The sequence below is a fragment of the Amyelois transitella genome, chromosome 13 (genome assembly GCF_032362555.1).
Source record: "Amyelois transitella isolate CPQ chromosome 13, ilAmyTran1.1, whole genome shotgun sequence".
Taxonomy (NCBI): Eukaryota; Metazoa; Arthropoda; class Insecta; order Lepidoptera; family Pyralidae; genus Amyelois; species Amyelois transitella.
The window spans coordinates 9,644,661-9,663,417 of NC_083516.1; the positions used below are offsets into that span (position 1 = coordinate 9,644,661).

At 32.5% G+C, this 18,757-nt stretch overlaps 1 protein-coding gene across 1 annotated transcript; it reads right to left on the reverse strand.

The window, feature by feature from the left end:
* Positions 1 to 11,400: 11,400 nt before the first annotated feature.
* LOC106134976 (uncharacterized) lies at positions 11,401 to 17,078 on the reverse strand. The gene is made up of 2 exons (XM_060947431.1): positions 15,284 to 17,078; positions 11,401 to 14,920 (listed from the first exon to the last, which is right to left on the reverse strand). The coding sequence occupies exon 2, from the start codon at positions 14,281 to 14,283 to the stop codon at positions 12,493 to 12,495; it is 1,791 nt and encodes a 596-aa protein (XP_060803414.1). The 5' UTR covers positions 14,284 to 14,920; positions 15,284 to 17,078; the 3' UTR covers positions 11,401 to 12,492.
* Between the last annotated feature and the right edge of the window lie 1,679 nt (positions 17,079 to 18,757).

Here is an 18,757-nt window from a genome sequence, read left to right on the forward strand (position 1 = left end):
TAAAAAAAACTAAAAAACTACGCTTTTATTGCTAATCAAACTAAAAAATAGAAAATAAAAATTAATGACAAAGGAATTCAGTAGTAGCAAGTCGAACAATCAGTTATAGTCAGTTGTAGTAGTAATTACCTCGGATTAAAATTATAACAAAATTAAATTTATAAACAAAACAATTTAAATCAGAGTAAAAAGCGTGGGGTGCCTGATGTAGTAATTATTAAAATCATTCTATAAGCATATATTTATGACAAGAGAGTTATGAAAATGAAGTAAAATGCACCCCACGCTTTTTACTCTGATTTAAATTGTTTTGTTTATAAATTTAATTTTGTTATAATTTTAATCCGAGGTAATTACTACTACAACTGACTATAACTGATTGTTCGACTTGCTACTACTGAATTCCTTTGTCATTAATTTTTATTTTCTATTTTTTAGTTTGATTAGCAATAAAAGCGTAGTTTTTTAGTTTTTTTTAAACTATTATTTATTTTCTATTTTTTAGTTCGATTTGCAATAAAACGGGTAGCTTTCTAGTTTTTTTATACAATTATTTTTTGGAAGTTAACACTTCTGGTATAACTATCTTACTAGAAAAGACTTTCGCAACCATGCGCCCATCGCCAGAGGTTTTCACAATTAACTTTCTTAAAGTTATATGTGGCCTGATTGGATTAAATCTCATAATATTCTCATCATCATGATTCTTTTTAAGGCGATGGGCTTGCAACCTGTCACTATTTGAATCTCAATTCTATCTTAAAGCCAAATAGCTGAACGTGGCCTATCAGTCTTTACAAGACTGTTGGCTCTGTCTACCCCGCAAGGGATATAGACGTGATTATATGTATGTATGATGATTGTTAAACCCAGTTGAAAAGAATTTTATAGTGATAAATCACTGTTAATAATATTTTTGACTATCCAGCAAACGTAATAATTTTCGATTGTGGCCTTGCCAGGAATCAAACCACAAGATTAAGAGGCAGATTGATACAGGAACAAAAATATTTCAAACATACCTCCACTGCCTTTACAACCAGGAACGCAACAAAGTTTATCTGAAGACATCGTGGCACTTTTGTTGTAAAATCTGTCTTTCACAAAAACAAACACAAACTTGGGACTCCTATCTCAAATAATAAGGTACTTTTTACAGGAGTCCTATCTCAAAATATCTGCACAACACAGTAAACACAGTCAGAGTCCAATCTCAGATGATAAAATCACACGAATATCCGGAAGAACAAAGCTCGACTCAACGGAAGATTCCAAACTCCAAATAACGACAAGTTATCAGCACAAAACAAAGTGCAAATAGGTAAATACACAGGCACCGGTAAAAAACAACAGAAAGAAAGTTTACAGGTGTTCGAATCGAATTCAATCAAAACTTACTGCAAAACTTATTTGACATAAAAAACTGTCACTCATTTTCCAAACGAGTATTACAGTGTTGCTATTATAAATAGGCAAAAGATACCTAATGTTAATTCAAGAATTGCATTAATATGTTAAATACGTATTAAATATCGCAAAGTTCTGTAGGTAGTAACTTTATTCTTGTATTTTTGTAAATTTAGTTGTTCAATTTTCATTTATTACTTTTGTTTTATTACTTATATATTTTTTATTGTTTTAAAATATTCTACTAATTCTACTATGGTTTCTAATGGTAATTCTAAATGGAGCAATGCGATGAAATAAAGAAGCCTCAGGTTAATAGTAACATTATATGGAAATATATTACATCTCTTTTTGACTCATTATACGTCAGAACTTCTTGGTTTCTTGTATGGAGATTACTGGCACTGGTGCTATCTCTGTCTCTCTTACTCTCATACGAAGGATCTAAAAATGAATTTATTAATCCTGGCAGTTTTAATAAGGATAATGAGAAACTCTTATCAAAATATTGCATTGTCATCGGTCCTTGATACGTGTGCAAAGTTCCAAGTTGATCAGACGTTTAGAAATCAGTGAAAATTAAGCTCAAAGATTCCGTTACATACATACATACATACATACATACATACATACATACAACCCAAGCTAATAAAAGCGTAGTAAAAAAATACACAAGACCATGATTCTGATGTCTAAAATCACAAAAAGTCTTAACAGCGAAATTTCCTTAACTTTGACAACGTTATTTTCTCCATCTCTCCTATAAACAGCGGCCTATGTGCAAAAAGTCCGTGTTGTAATAGCCGATTTTCCCAAAAAAGGTCGGGGTGAATTTTTCGCTTGACAGCCGAAAAAATATGGTCTAATCTATAAATTGAAGAGAGGATATCAATTTTAGATATTGTAATTTGAGATTATTCTTTAATTTCTACCTATTGCAATCATAACATATCTATACTAATATTATAAAACTGAAGAGTTTGTTTGTTTGTGTGTTTGATTTTGTTGAAATCCACACGGACGAAGTCCCGTACTGTACTGTAATAAAAATGTAATGTGTATGATTAAGTACTATAATGATACCGTAAAATTTAATTAAAATTAAGAGGTCTTTCTTTTAAAATTGGGATTATTTTTGTATAACAACCTGACACTATTTAAATCAGCTGAACGTAATTGTACAAGTCTTTTTGAGATTGTTGGCTGTCCATTCCGTAAGGAATAAAGACATGTAACTAATTCAAAATGCAAAATGTCTATGTTAAATTTCGTCAATTCATTGGTTTTGTCGTGAAAAACAGAAAAAACAACACACATTCATTATATTAAGTATAATATACAATGACTCTTTGTTGCATGACAAGAAATTTACTGCAAATTCACAATCATGTATTTAAAACATAGCAGCAAAAGGTGACCTTATCACTAAAATCTCTTCTAGGAATACCTGCATGAGTGTATCGATCAAATAATTTATATATTTAGTTTGATCTCTCATAAAGTTCTTTGTCAGACCCAATGGTTGACTGGTAGATAATGCTTCTAGCATTAAGTCCGCCAATTGTGCTAAACATTTGTGTTTGGTGCAATGGAGTTTAAATAAATTAATAATATCCGCTGTCACTTTAATTCTTGCACCAATCTTAAAGTCAACATATGGGGACGGTTGCTTATCCTTACTCTAACATGGTTTTATATTTTCACGAAATGTTGACCAGGCATCCCTCCTTTGAAATTTCGAAATACCCTACATTGAAATGTTAAGTTAAATATTTCAAAGTAAACACTCGAAGGTTAATCTGCAGTTCAAAACTTGTGTCGTTATGATAACATTAAATAATAGCTTTTTTACCGCCGCTTCACCCGCGCGAATTTAGCGCCACCTGCAAAAGAATACAGGTTTTCACAAATCCTATGAGAATGATAGTTTTTTTTCGGAATGAAAGGTATCATAATCTCCTTCTTCAGTTCGTTCATTCTCTGATTGACTTATCTAGATGACAGAACAATTGCCACTGACCTTTATCAAAGTCTAAATGTGCATTGCTATAATTTATTTTTATCATGCAGATAGGTGTTATTAGTGAAATTTAAAATTAAGTATGTGCGTTGTTTTCATATATAAATCGTTGTTGTAATATAATGGTAAATATTCATACAAACATTCATACATACATAAAATTACGCCTCTTTTTCAATGAATGTTTTTAAATTTGTGGGTAGGTGTCATTATTCCACATATCCCTGAATACATATTTTTTTCAAATGCAAGCTTGTCGCGAATGAATAAACTTTTATATTTTTTTTATTTATAACAAGTAGCGTGGTTTTCTATGAGAAGTAATAAAATAACTCCTGATAAAAAGGTACACAAAAGATTTTATCAAAGATACTATATTTGTGTGTATGCCGTGTGATAACCAGCACTAATAATATCACCCCATGGATGTCGTAAAAGGCAGCTAAGAGATATGCTTACAAACTTTGGATTCTCATTTTAGGTAATAAGCTAGCAACCTGTCACTATTTGAATCTCAATTCTATCATTAAGCGTAACATCTAAACGTGGCCTGTCAGTTTTTCAAGACTGCTAGCTCTGTCAGCCCTGCAAGGGATATAGACGTGATTATAGGAATGAATTATTTTAAATTTTGAAATTTGAATTGATATGTAAAAATGTGATGTTGAAGCGAAGTAATCGTTATCTTGTACATACATACATACATACATATTGTCACATCTATATCCCTTGCGGGGTAGACAAAGCCAACAGTCTCGAGAAAACTTAAAAACCATGTTTGGCTTTAGGCTTCATGATTGAATTGAAATCCCAATAGTGACCGTTTGATCGCCCATCGCTTACAAGAAGAGAATCCCAAGTTTAAAAGCCCTTAGTCCCCTTTTACAACAACTATAGAGTGGTTCTATTCTAAATTGGCAGAAATCAGACATAAAAAATATAAGGAAATAATATAAAATTTATAAGGAAAGATGTGCTATCTTTCCGTATAAATTTTATTTATCATTAAAAGTTCAGGTGCATTATCTGTAAAACATTTATTTTATTTCATGTCAGCGACCGTTCCGTTCACTCGTTCCTTCCTAGGCCATTTGAACGGTTATAAAGTATTCTTTTTTCTTTCGTGTCATTCATTTTGGATTTTGACGCCGTTGGTAAGTAGACATGTTGATTTATTTAATTTAATATTTAGATTACTTTTCAAGAGTGGTAATTTTTGTTTCTAAAATATAGTTATTGTTTGATTTATTATTCAATTATACTTATTTTTACCACTATAATTAAAGTTACGATACAATATTGGTTGATGTTGTTCGAAAGTGAGTGTATTTGGTTTTGTTCTAAAAAATTAAGTATTCATTATAATATTTTTAGTTCTTAAATATGTTTTACATTTCTTTGCTCATTTTCTTATACATATTATTTTTGGAAACTTACTTTGTAACGGACGATGCCAACTTTTAAACTACCCACATGTAAATGATAAAAAAAGTTTAAATAACATATTTTGTCCGCGCCACCGTCCGCGGTAAACTCATTATCCCGTTTTATATCTGCTTTACATTAAAATCGATACGTGCTTAAAATCATACGTCTTTCTCGGGGGGGTAGGCAGGGACTTCACATATTCACTCGCCACGATCCCTACACATTTATTTCATTTGATAAATTGTATTTTTACAGTTTTTAACACTTGAAACCATGGACTATACACAACAAGTATGCTGCGCACAGAGCGAAGGCCATGTCTATCCTTACGACGTTCCATGATCTGTGGTGCAGTCCCATGGAACCATTTGCATGAAGCTGTGGTGTGAGACTGTTCCCCATTGATATTTTTTATCAATAGATTCGCTATGATTCAAAAGGTAAGTCTTCTTTTGTTTTCATAGTTCTGAAAGACTTATATTTTCTTAGTCTCATGTACTTTCCTGATGTTCTTTATATTCCTCCTGACATTAGTAAAATTAATAGAAAAGCCAGGTTTTTACAAGAAGCGACTCCCGTGATTTGGAAAACTTTGCAAGGTAACCTTATCCATATTGGGTCATGGTAAAAGCTGCACTAGTTGAACGTGCCCATTTCTTTAGTCGCCTTTTGCGTTATTCATGAAAAAAAGACAGTTTCTTTGTGTCTCATGTTCAGGGTAACGTTTATTTATCCTCTTACCTTTATTTTATTCTTTCAATAGAATTTACCTTCTGACCAGCTCCTAAGCAAATTCCTGGTTGTATTCTCAACAGACTTCAAGATTCGTACATAATTTTAGAGAAAGTATTATCTTAAATTTTTAAGCGTATCCCTTCATAGACTTTACAAAAGTCTAGATTAAAACACACTACGTTTAAGGGTGCTCAAATTGAGTAGAATAAACTATACATACATACATATATACATATAATCACGTCTATATCCCTAGCGAGGTAGACAGAGCAAACAGTTTTAAAAAGACTGATAGGCCACGTTCAGTTGTTTTGCTTAATGATAAAATTGAGATTCAAATAGTGACAGGTTGCTAGCCCATCGCCTAAAAGAAGAATTCCAAGTTTAAAAGCCTATCCCTTTTTTTTTATCGGTGCCAGGAACCACACGGCTATAGAATGAACTATAAGATTTTTTTTATTTTCAGATCGCCGGTTGAGACCTGGGTAATCTTCACTATGATGTACCCAAGACGGATAATATCATAATTTAACACGAGTTTTATTACACTGGAAAGAAAAAATAGATTTTTCTCTTCACATTTTTTGTCTCGACCGCTATTATTCGCACGCGGCTTCGCCCGCGTTATAACAAACATGTTTCTAAGTCTTAACCTAACTAATATTATTAAAGGCGACAGTTTTTTGTTTGTTGCCCCTTTAGGCGTTATCTACTGCACCCACAGATTAATCTGTGACTGAACTGAATCTTGAAATTCCGTGTATATAGGTATAATGAAAGAGTTTGGAGAAGTACGTGTACTTTATGTACTTTTGCAAACTCTGAAGAAAAGTCTTCATCCCAGTAAAAACTTAAGTTCCCGTTGGATTTGCGAAAAACCTGTATTCTATTGTGGGTACTAAATGCGATGCTTATTTAGATGGTGTTGAATTTTTTGATTTTTGTTGGTGGAGCTAAATTTGTTTGTTTTTTTTGTTGGTGGCGCTAAATTTGTTGATTTTTGTTGGTGACGCAAAATTTGTTGATTTTTTACTTTTTACTGACATACTTTTTAAATTACCTTCCACTTTTGGGTGATGTGTTCTAATAGACTTCTTCCATTATCATTCACCTCTTCGTCACCAAACGCACCAAGCACCTTTTCATATCCATCACGCTTTACCACCACCCACCCATCCATTAAAATCGCCTAGCATAATAATCTTTTCATTTGGCTTGGTAACTTTCAATACTTCTCTTACACTATTCCAGAACTCCTCGTTTTCTCTTTTTGCTGTTGTTGTAAAATAGGTCTTGTAAAATATTATTAGGTTGAGAGAACCAATTCTCGATTTAGGGATCCGTTTCGGAAATATTTGGTTTTAAAGTTTCATATTTGGATTCAAAGTTTCGTACACGCGCTAGACTGGTTGTTTAAAGCTAACTGTGAAATTAATTTAATAACCATTCCTCCTGTATTTTCTCTCTTCTTAATCGGTTACTTAATGCTGAGTATCGTGACTCCTGACTCTGTCAACCAACAGTTTCCACTGGCTGCGATCCGTCGCTTGGTGTAGCGCGACGCTGATCAATGTTTCCAACCTCTCAGAGATCTGATCCGACCATCGCTTTGGACTACGGCCTTTAGGCCTTTTTCCCTCCACTTTTCCCGTCACCATCAGACGCATGGTCACTGTATGTACAGTGTGACCTAAATCTATACGGATACGATAATATGACATGATCATGCGCTTCCTGTTGATGTTACATTTTTGCACTTGCCACCTTGCATACTTCTTTGGTATCGTACACTTTGTCGGTCGTCGGATAGGACGTTCCTGTTTTGTTAAATAATGGATTATATGTAAACCTATTTACACGAATGTACTTCAAATACCTTAAATAAATTTGGAATGTGTGTAAGGACTGGATCACGATAAAATTCTGTAGCGCACGTGCGTCGCCGTTTTTATCACGCGGAAAACTATCGCTGTCCCGTTCCACGTCATAATAAAAAGTGAAACAGCAATAGTTTAACGCGATAAAATGGCGACCCGGGGACTGGACGGATTTTGTTCTTTTAATTGAGAGAGTAGCGACTTTCTGTGGACTATTTTAGGGGTTGAAATTTTGGTGGATGAAATGTCGGAGTTGCAATGGACGTGTATTTTATCCATAACACCGAAAAGAGCAACCCCACGGCACAAATTAAGATATAAAATAAAAAATATTTCCGCAAAATTACAGATACAGAATAACTGGTAGGTACCAAAGATGGCGGCTGTATTAAAATTTGAAGCTGAAACTGCCTGCTCTTTGGTCACTTCAGGCAAAAATTTGATATAAAAGTAAGTTACAGGAAAGACGTAAATTTATAATTTTTCTATCGGTGGAATTCGACAAAGATATAATTATATAGGTTTTCTTTATTTTATTGTAAATTTATAATTTTTTTATCATCTGAATTACATAAAGATATGTCTTTATTTCATTGTAATTTGAACTCCTTGTCGCTCGGCGATCAAACATGCTGTGAATGTGTGTCCTTCGGCAGATCAATAATTGGTCATCCTTGTTTGATATTTTATGTATGTATATGTATTTTTAATGTTTTTAAGCCTTTTTTTATAATCTTTGATTTAAAAGGTTATCTTAATTGATCTTTGAAACCTTTCTGCTATAATCGTTGTTTCGATGCTAGGAAACCAATAGACTTAATTTGAGGTCAAGGTTTAATTCTTTAATAAATACAACAATATTTATTTTCAACTATCATGGGCAAAACTTTACCAATACATCAAATTTGTTTGCAGCTAATGCTCTTTCCAATTATTCTATTATATTTCTCATTACTTGAAATTCCCTTTTCGCCTTGGTGACAGTGGCATTCAGGGGTGGACAATAAGTTATACCTAGAATGTACTCTTATCCAAGCAAAATAAAATAAAAAACATATTCTGTTCTTTTTTATATAAAACTCGCTCAAAATGAACACTTTACGTTTTATTTTACTAAATTTTGTAAATCAATTACATACCCCACAAGTGAGTTGAAGTACATTTAAATTTGTTGTATTCCTTTTTTATTTATGCAAGTTTCCTTTCAAATTCAAATTCAAAATTTTTATTCATTATTATAGGATACTATATATCGCTTAATAATTGTCGTATGGTTTAACAACATTGGTTGACGTCAAATAAATTACTTAAAAACTAAGTTTACTGCCGCTTCCAAGGCGTCAGTGCAGAAGAAGCGGTAACAAACTGCACTGCAGCATTTTCTTCAACAACGTCAACTTCACAATATTAAATTATACTTAGAATAGAATAGTAACTATTTTTTTTTAGTACTTTGTTATTTATGCAAGTTTTCAATGATGCATTGTGATCATTTTCTACTGGCATGTTTTTGATTTTCGCAAGTATCGTTACAGAACATTACCTTTCCGTGTCATTTGACCACAGATCACTCTAATAGATAGAGCATCTTTCAATACTTATACTTATACGCGTCAAGTCACCTATTTAAGGGTGTGAGGGGGTTCGGAAGGCAGCTAGTGATGTGACATTGAATGAAAGTACCAAAATTTTATCGTTATTTCTTAATAAAATTTTATCGTTTATTGTATATTTATAATTTTTCAATCACCAGATTTAGACAGATTTTGGTTGTTATCATGTCTTTGCATCATCCACCTTTAGATCCACATCTAGATCAGTTCGCCCTATATTATCAATAAGTATCATGCCTCAGGTGTGATGTAACAAGCACACCTGTGTTAGTTTTAGTATTTGTTATTGTTATATTTTTTTTGTTTTTAGTACTGTCTGTATACTTTAATTGCAGACTTTCTGTTTAAGCATCTCACAATTAGGCTGAACATCATCTAACCCTCCATGTAGGTTATTTAGATTATCTAAATCTTGAAAAACTAGTTCTACTTATAATTCTTTGCCGAAGTCTTGTATATTTTGATGGATCCTTAACTCTTGAGGATTTTCCGTTGTCTGGTTGTGCAGTTTAAATCTACCGTCAAATCTAGAGTTACCATTACACAGAGTTGGCAATCCTGTAGACAACTTATTACTAATATTTTGATTACAATGTAAACTTGTCCAGAAATTTATATTTCTAACTATGACTGTAGCAATTTTGCTCTTATCAATATCTGGATAGAAATATAAGATTGTCTTTAAACCATCACCTTCTTTCACACAATTCACACGTGGCAAGTAAGAAACTTTTGATTATTCTTTAAATATTTTCAGTAAATAAAAAAATTATATAAGCCAAATTTAGGCTAGTATGTATAAGTTAATAAAAATCACCGATTGAAACATAATTTTTCTTACTTAACAGCAACAGAGAGTATATACGTGACGTGCTTATACAACGGTGGATATCAGAAAAATAATTTATTGGCGACTATTTTTTGCAGATACTCTTAATTTTATGATGTTTCATTAAGTCTGAGGTAATTTTTCGATTAAATTTAAAGTTTTAAACAAATTTGCAGATAATATTTTTTCTTTACTTTTGACCTGGCATAACTTTTTCCTTAATCTGGAATGATGGAGATGATGATGGAGATTTTAATAAATTTTCATATTGTTGGGAATAGCCTAAAGGCTGGAAGGAATAAGCAGGTCTTTATATTATTGTAAACTCGTAGTCTGTGTGTCCTCAACGCCCTTCAATGAAATGTTTATTGAACGTAAAGATGCTCTAATAGAATAATTGTAATAAAATGTAGCTTTAGAGCTATTATTGACACATCTGCGTAGATCCTTATTTTTTAAACTGTTTTTATAGTCGTTGATTGCGTTAGTGGTAACGACAATATTTATTGAACTATGCTTACAATTTTTGGAAGAAAACAATAGAAAGTACGTGCATATAAGAGGATGGAGGGGCAATAGGCTAAGCGTAAGGCATGAGATCTATCAAGTAGTCGCTCGCAAATGTTTCACACAATTCACACGTGGCAAGTGTTTTACATTTTAACATCGTGAAGAATGTTTTTATCATTCTTTTCAATTTTTCTGTGTGTGTCTCTGTGTCTTATAAGTAAACAAAAACATAAAACAAAAACATATTTTTTCTTCATTTACAGCAACAGAGAGTATATACGTGACGTGCTTATACAGCGGTGGATATTGACGAACTTCTTAGTAAAGATGCTCTAATAGGAGGATTGTATTGAATTGCAGCTTTAGAGGTATTGTTGTCACATCTGCGTCGAACCTTACTTTTTTTAAATGTTTCTCTATACGTTGCATTGTTTGCGTAACTGGTCTTGGTAACGAGGGTTTTGTCTTTTCCTTAATATCTTGCATCAGTTCAATTTTTGCAAATTATCTTATTTCTCAACTAACTTAAGTTATATATTTCAATTGATATTGTAATCCTTTTTGCTATAAGTAGTTGTTGAAGTTCTAGGTCAACTATTTTGACTGTTTCTTTAACAAATACAAAATATAATATTTATCACTATCATGGGCAAAACTTTACCAGCGTGTGTGTCCATCATGATAGTTGACAAAGCTGTTTCTAATTCTTCTGCTATGTTTTTAAGAATTTGTCCCCCTTTTCCGTTGGTGATTATGTTCCGTAAATTATGGATATTAAGTTATATGAACCAAGAATGCACTCTTATCCAAGCAAAATAAAATATAACTCGTAAATATTACTTATTTTTTATAAAACTGATAAAAATGTTGCAATAAGCTTACACCACAACAAATTGCAATAAATTTAAATGTCTTTCATTCCTTTATTATAAATTTTCAATGACATATTGAGATTGTGAATTTAAAATATTAATTAATTATTAGGGTGACGGCACCAGTAATCAACACTTTTAGAGCATCATGTTCAATGAATAGCGATTACTCAAAATCTATAATACCAAGAACCATTGAAGTTGGTGAAAATCATAAAGAAATAGTATAAGAATAATATGTGCTGCAAATTTTAAATTAATTAATAATGGTTATTAGAATATAAATTATATTTAAAAAATCATCAGAATCTCCAGTTATCGACATTCAAAATCCAACGATCGACTACCACTTATCGACACCTACCCAGTTATCAACATCCTGTTATCGACAATGATGTCGTAAAAATAGGAAAAACCAGTAATTAAAGACAGTAAAATATTTAGTTAAGTATTTATTTCACATAATGCGTCCTAATATCACAAATGCGTACAAATTATTACAAAATTTAATAATCAGTCTTACAACTTAAAATTACAAATATCAGAAATGCGTACAAATGCTACAAAATTAAAATTCAGTCTGACAACTTAAACTACTTACAAATAAATAAGTAACGAACTTTTTTAACGTTGATGTTTATAACATTTATAGAATTCTGAATAATTTCAATATACCTAACTACTGTTTCTCAAAAATATCAATCTAATTCTTCTTCAAGTTAAACATGTAGCGTGTAGCACCAATGCTTACAAATTACTTTAACCATAAAAATCCGTAACCTACGGAACAATAATGAAGGTAGATAGCAGATGTTCAACCTACTGTATTGCATTTTGCAATTATAAAAAATATAAATCAAAATGACTCATAATATCTATGTTAACATTAACTGTAATCTAAGGAGATCTTCGTAATTTAAATAATGTTTCTTTTGTAGAACTTACTAATCAGTCTGACGTTAACCTTAAAATACTACCTATATAAAATATATATTAAGTAGAAAAAGAATTAAGTGAAGAACTAGTGACTCTTACCTTTAAATAAATATGTATATCTCTGTTAGGAACAAACAAGTGAGTGAGCAACTAAGTTCTATAAAACGATCACATATTTTATCCAAGTAAGTATATATATACCTAACGTTTTACCAAATTTTATATTATATATATATTTATATATCACATATTTTTACTGAGATCCTTAATTATATATGTCAGGTAAATACTTTTGCATTTCTTTGATTTTATAAAACCCTCTATTGTTGAGACGCACGGGTGTATCAATTTCCTCAATTATTTGATCAAATCTGTACCATATTTTATCTGGTTTTTCAGGCCATCTAAAGGTGTTGCCCATTGACAAAACCATTGCACTGACTTCGAATAGATTATTCTCTACCTTTTCTACCTTCCCGGGAAAGTATTTATTTTCGTACGTTACTATTACGTAACATCCTGAAGTAATTTTATTTGTTTGTCTAGTTTTACTTACTTTCTTCTTAGTAGTAAGTGTGCCAAGTGAGCATGAGGCATCTATGTCAAAATCAGAGTCAGTGGTGGTGGGAGACACAGGTTTTTTACGTTTTAATGGTTTTCTTTCACTGTTAACTGATTTACTGATTTTGTTGATTATATTTTCTCTGTCGTTATCTTCCGAAATATTATCTTCAGCATAGCTGCAATCACTTTCAGCAAACTCAATCTCTAAACTTGACTCTTCTGAAGATGATTCAATTCGGGGTATCTTCTTTTTATTTTTTTTAGAAATGGTTTTCTTTTTCTTTTCTGCATTGTTTTCTTTCAACTCCTTTTTTTCTTGTCGTTTTCTCGCTCGTTCTTCTTTTTCTTTTTGTTGCCTTTTTTTCTCATTTTCTTTTTTTTCATGGTATTCGCGCCATGCCTTGCTTGTTACTGCTGCTGGTATTTTTTCTCTCTTTATTCTTTTTTTCTTTTTATTTATATCGTCTTCCGGCCAAAAAAGAAACTTTTTAAAAGGTGATGGTACTATAATACCTAATGCATCATCCATCGTTTTTTTTGTGGGTGCTATTTTATCTGTATGAATAGTTCTTGAAATAGGTGCGCGTGTTGGTCTGTCTGGAGTCAAAAAAGGTGATCTATTTTCGGGAACAATGCTCGACGTGATTGTGTTGTCTACTGCCCACTGACTGTTTGCCGTCGTTATTATTTCAGGTTGGGGTATGCCATTGCTTTCAGTAACAGCTGGATCACTGGGAAGCTGAAGTATTGATGGTGACGGAGGATGAGTAATTGTAGATATCTTTTTGGGCGTACACTCAACAACTCTCTGCAATGTATTAAAATCTTCAACTTCAAGATTTTGATTAACCCCTCCAAAACCGCTGTCAACAATAATAGGTGATTGTTCTCTTATATCTTCAACTGAGGCTAAAGAATAATTTTGAGGTGTTAAAGAGTTTCCGAAGTCTATAACTTCTTTTTCAGCCACTACCGTCTCGGAGTGAGATACATGGTCTATAATATCCATTGAAATATTAATCGGTTCCAGGGTTGATGGCGAATGTGACTCAATAACTTCAGATGTCGGCAGGATGTTGCATGAACTTGCACAGTCGTCAGAGTAGCATTTAGATTTGTTCTTGGCCCATATAACGTACAAAGCGGTGTCTTCCTCGGGAAGGTCACTTTCAACTGTGTCTCTTTTTTTATAGAACAGATTCTGAAACATAGCTAACTTCTCTTCTGAAAAAACACCAATTATCTCTTTTTCTAAATATTTAACAAATTCTGTTAATGCTGGATTGGACTGAATAACTGAAGCTTCTTCTCTGTTTTTGATTTTGGACATATCGATATAATCGGGACCAAATGGAAACAAGCCTCCGGCCCTGAATCCGTTTTTAATGCAATCAGGAGTTAATTTTTCTATAGCTTTTTTCAGCAGTGGAGCAAAATTTTCTTTTTTAACGTTTTGGCCCAGATTTGCTTTGATTTGATTTGCCAGCAGCATTGCCAGTAAACAAAACCGTTAGGTTTTCTTTGTCATCACCGCATGAAGTATACAAATGTTTTTGACCTTTCTGTGCAAGAACAGGGCCTGGTTTCGGTGATAAAAAAAATGCACTTTCATCCGCATTAAAAATTCTGTTAGGATCTTTTAAAATATCCTTTAGATTTTTTTCTTCTAAGTAACTTTCAACTTCTTGAAACCAATTTCTTATATCTTTTTCCGAGACATTATCACGAGCAATTGACAAATTCTCAGGTATTTTTTCCGCCAAATTAGGGTGCCTTTTTAAAAAAGCATGATACCATTTCTTTCCAGGTCTATTATCTGTGAATGGATTGGGAATTTTTTGATCTATTATAATTTTCTGGACACTATCTAGTAAGGAGTCTCTACAAATCGGAAAGCGTTTTAGTGGCATTGTTATCAACCATTTTTCTAAAATTTCTTCATGCATTTTTGAAAGCACTGTGCTGGGCCCCATTGTACAGTTAATTTGAGTTTTTCCAGATAACTTATCGTGCAGTGTGATTCTGGGCACGCCAAATCTTCGAGCTGCAACGGCAACTTTTTCGCCTTTGCGGACAGCATCAACAGCTTTAGCCATTTGCTCGGACGTATAATTTTTTCTGGGTGCCATCTGGAAACAAAATAATATGAAAACCAATTATCGACACCCAGTCATCGACAGTGTCGATTAATGGTAAGCGATCTAAAATATTTATGATTAAAACACAGAATAATAAAGCACTAAACAAGAAGCCAAGATCTTAAATCGAATTAAAAAAAATAAAAAAAAATAAATATCGACATATGTCGAAAACTGGAAAAATAAAATTTCACGGAACTAGTTATCGACATCGATTTTTAATAACCTCCAAATCTATAAATCGTCGCAATGACATATAATTACTTTAGCTTATTTAATATCAGTCTCAGAAATCAATACGCACTTCGATACAGTTACGTTAAATTAAAAATAAAATGAAGATTTTCAACTTACCTTGTTATGGATTTCGCTAATAAAATCGGATTAGCTAAGGAACACAAACGGTGACAGTAATATTTAGCTCGCCATTTTGAAAACAAATGGCCGAGCCCAAAGTTCTGTTTTGTGACGACAGAGGGAGTCCTGTTGTCTATGATTAAGTGTTGCCATGACGGGAAATCAAAATATAACTCTTATTTTTTCCTTAAGACTAGGTTAGATGTCGATCACTGGGTACATGTCGATTACTGGTGCCATCACCCTATAGACGTTTCAAACACCACTTAATAATTGTCGTATATTTTAGTTTAACAATATTGGTTGACGTCGTGAACGCCCTTTAATGAAACAACTTTTAAATTAAAAATTGCTTTATTTGCAGCAGATTCCATTACAGCTCCTTTGGTAGTCTCGCTTTCGCGTCTTTGTAAGACTTTTTTTGTTTGTTTCTCTAAACATTTTGTCAATAGCAATCGCATTCGTTGCTGTTATTTTCAACAAAAATAGATAGGTGTAATGTCAGGCGGTGTCTTTATTTTATTGTAAATTTATAATTTTTCAATTACCCTAATTAAGACTTATGTTAATTTCTCCTATGTTGCTCTAATAGGATGATGGTTTATTGTTCTCTTCTATTTTACATGTTAATACATACATGTAAGATTTTTAGGTCGGGCAGCATTTTTGTTATAAGAAAACCTAAGATAAGACTTACAAAAATGGCATTCACGGCAAATCGTTGTTCTTCGTTATCGTTGTAAAGGCAGGTCTTTATATTATTGTAAATTCACAATGTTCATACTCTGGAAAAACGCATCTTAAATGTTGTTATTAATAAAATTAATTTCTTTATTAAAAACTATAATTACCATCGCAAATATAATGCGATATTCAATATTCTTATTGAGAATTCATTCAGAAAACGGGAGGAAATATCAATTCTCACAGAAACTTTGTTAAGGATACAATGCGTTCACTTTGGTCTAGCTTATCTCAGTAAATAAACAATGAATTTCAATTTAATGTTTTATTAAAACTGTTATCAATGGTACCTATCCTTGAGAATTATCTGATCCAGTGAGACATTCTCTAAACTCGGGAGAGTCAACTACATGTGACATTGTATTATCAAGGGTACAATAGCTCAGCTGGTCTGGCGTGAGAGCGCCATTCAGTCCTTTGTAACGACTAGATTCTCCGACTAGTTTTTAAACCTGTACAAAAACTTTTATTTAATAAGTTTGTAATTTTGCATCTTTGACTCTAATTTATGAATCTCAGTGTCATATGTATGGATATTTAAATATACCTAGGTCAACTTCATATGCTTATTATTGTTTTCATAAACGCATTTTTTTTTAACTTGATTGAGCTAATGATTTACATTTTCTTTGTTCAACTCATTTTCTTTTAGTACGTTGTATCATTCTATGTGTTTTGACATATTTCTTTATTTTATTATGACTTTTTAAAAATAAATACTGAAACTGTTGAGACTCGCTGGTATTTCCACTACCTTCGTTCCTTCCTCATTGCTTCCTGAGTGATTCCTTCCAACTTTGGGGAATTCCTACTGAGACGGGGCAGGGTTTAGTATCAACCCACCAACAGCGGTCTGGACTTAAGACCGAAGTACGATACATGTCTCGGATTACATCAATATAGATCACTGGAACCCCTTTAGACCTCAGTGCCCACCAGATCAACGCTCGAGGAATCCAGTCGAAGGCCTTCTCCATATCCAAAAATAGGAAAAAAAAGCGGCGTGTTCTTCGATCTGTATTTCTCCATGATAATCCTTAGGGCTGAAACTTTTCCATAGTTCCCTGACTGGGGCAGGATCCGCTCTGTAAAGGTAAAACAAAGTTCGGGTTTCTTAAAGAATGTATCACGACAGCCTCTTCAGCAGCCGTACACGTTGAAAGAAGTCTTCTCCTCCGCGTTGCGGGTACCGTATCCGTAGCTCCTCCATGAATACGCTAATATTAATTTTTGATAATATATTCTGAGGGAATTTGGATGTAACGTTTTTGAGTGGACCGCTTTTGTGGCTTTGGAAGAGGTGATTGGGAAGGGGAAGGTTTGTTATTAGCCTCAGACCAACGCCGCGCCTGGAAAAATATAAAAAAATATATATATTGTTTGGTTTTCTCTGTAATATCACAAAATACAGGACATCCATAAAATGGAATTAATATAAGATTTATAATTTTTTTAAATACCTAAATAGTTTTCGAAACGTTTTTAAAAGTTATTAGCTGTGTATATCAGTCAACTTTGCCTTTTATTTTTAATAAATAATAAAAAAGTTAAATTTACATAAAATATTTTTTTATCAAACCGCACGTTTAGAATATAGGAAAAACAAAACTAATAATAAAAATAAATAATTTGATCAACTTACCGAGTCGCAGCTGCCGATAGGTACTTTATTTCCAGTAGCTTTGGACGCCATTTTAATACTTAGTATTGAAAATGAAAGTTTACTCTCGAACTGTAATAATGAAATGAGTACCTATATATTTTCAACTTTTATATTCACCTTTATAAGTACTTAATCACCCAATTAAACAAAATCATTAGGAAATTGCATAAGATTAGTTAATGGTCCAATTAGAATGTTCGAGTATTTAGCTAAAATAATTCAAAATGACCTATAAGTAAATCTGGGGGCACGGCAGTGCCCCCGCCAAGTCGAGGCAAAAAATTGGCATGTTAATAACTTAAGGCAGAAGGTCCTATAAGTAGAGACTAAATAGATTAACCGACTTGGTATTACATGGATCTAACAACTTATTACGGTACAAAGACTGAGCTGCGAGACTTGGGTTTTTTTACAGGATGTTTTTTGATGGCATTATATTTGACACTAAGTGGTACAATATCTAAATTACCTAATGATTCCAAACTAAAACTACTTACATAAAAAAGATATTTACACAATTATATTAAATTTACAAATTGTCCCTGCATATTTGTATTTATTCAAGTCAACAATTTTAATTTTTGAAAGGTATTCAATAAATCAGTAAGATTAAAAATCAACCCCATTTTAGGTGTAGTGGAACAATTAAACCGACCTATCATCAATACCAACATGTTTTTTTTTGTTTGTAATATCTTTATTGCGTGCATATATATATCATGTAGTATGTATCTGTCAAAAAAGTACCGGGTAAGATCAATAAGACTAAAACTGTTTATTATTCATCCAATTTTATTGTATCACCTTCAAAGTATGCTCCTTCAGAAACGATACACTTGCACCAATGAATAATCCTATCATCAAAACAATATTTTAAATTCCTCTCTAATATCCATATTTCGTTCTCTCGTTATCTCTAAAATCCATTTTGCCCTAGTTGATTAATGAGGAATTGGAGTCCGTTGTGGCAGCGTAACCAACGTCAAATCACGTCTGAGTCAGCTTCAGGCTTCGGTAGTAGTGATAGAACTATTATATTGATAACCAGATACGAATATGGATTA

Excerpts from the sequence above, each read along its gene's own strand:
- LOC106134976 (XM_060947431.1), bottom strand. The coding sequence starts at position 14,283 with ATGCTGCTGGCAAATCAAATCAAAGCAAATCTGGGCCAAAACGTTAAA.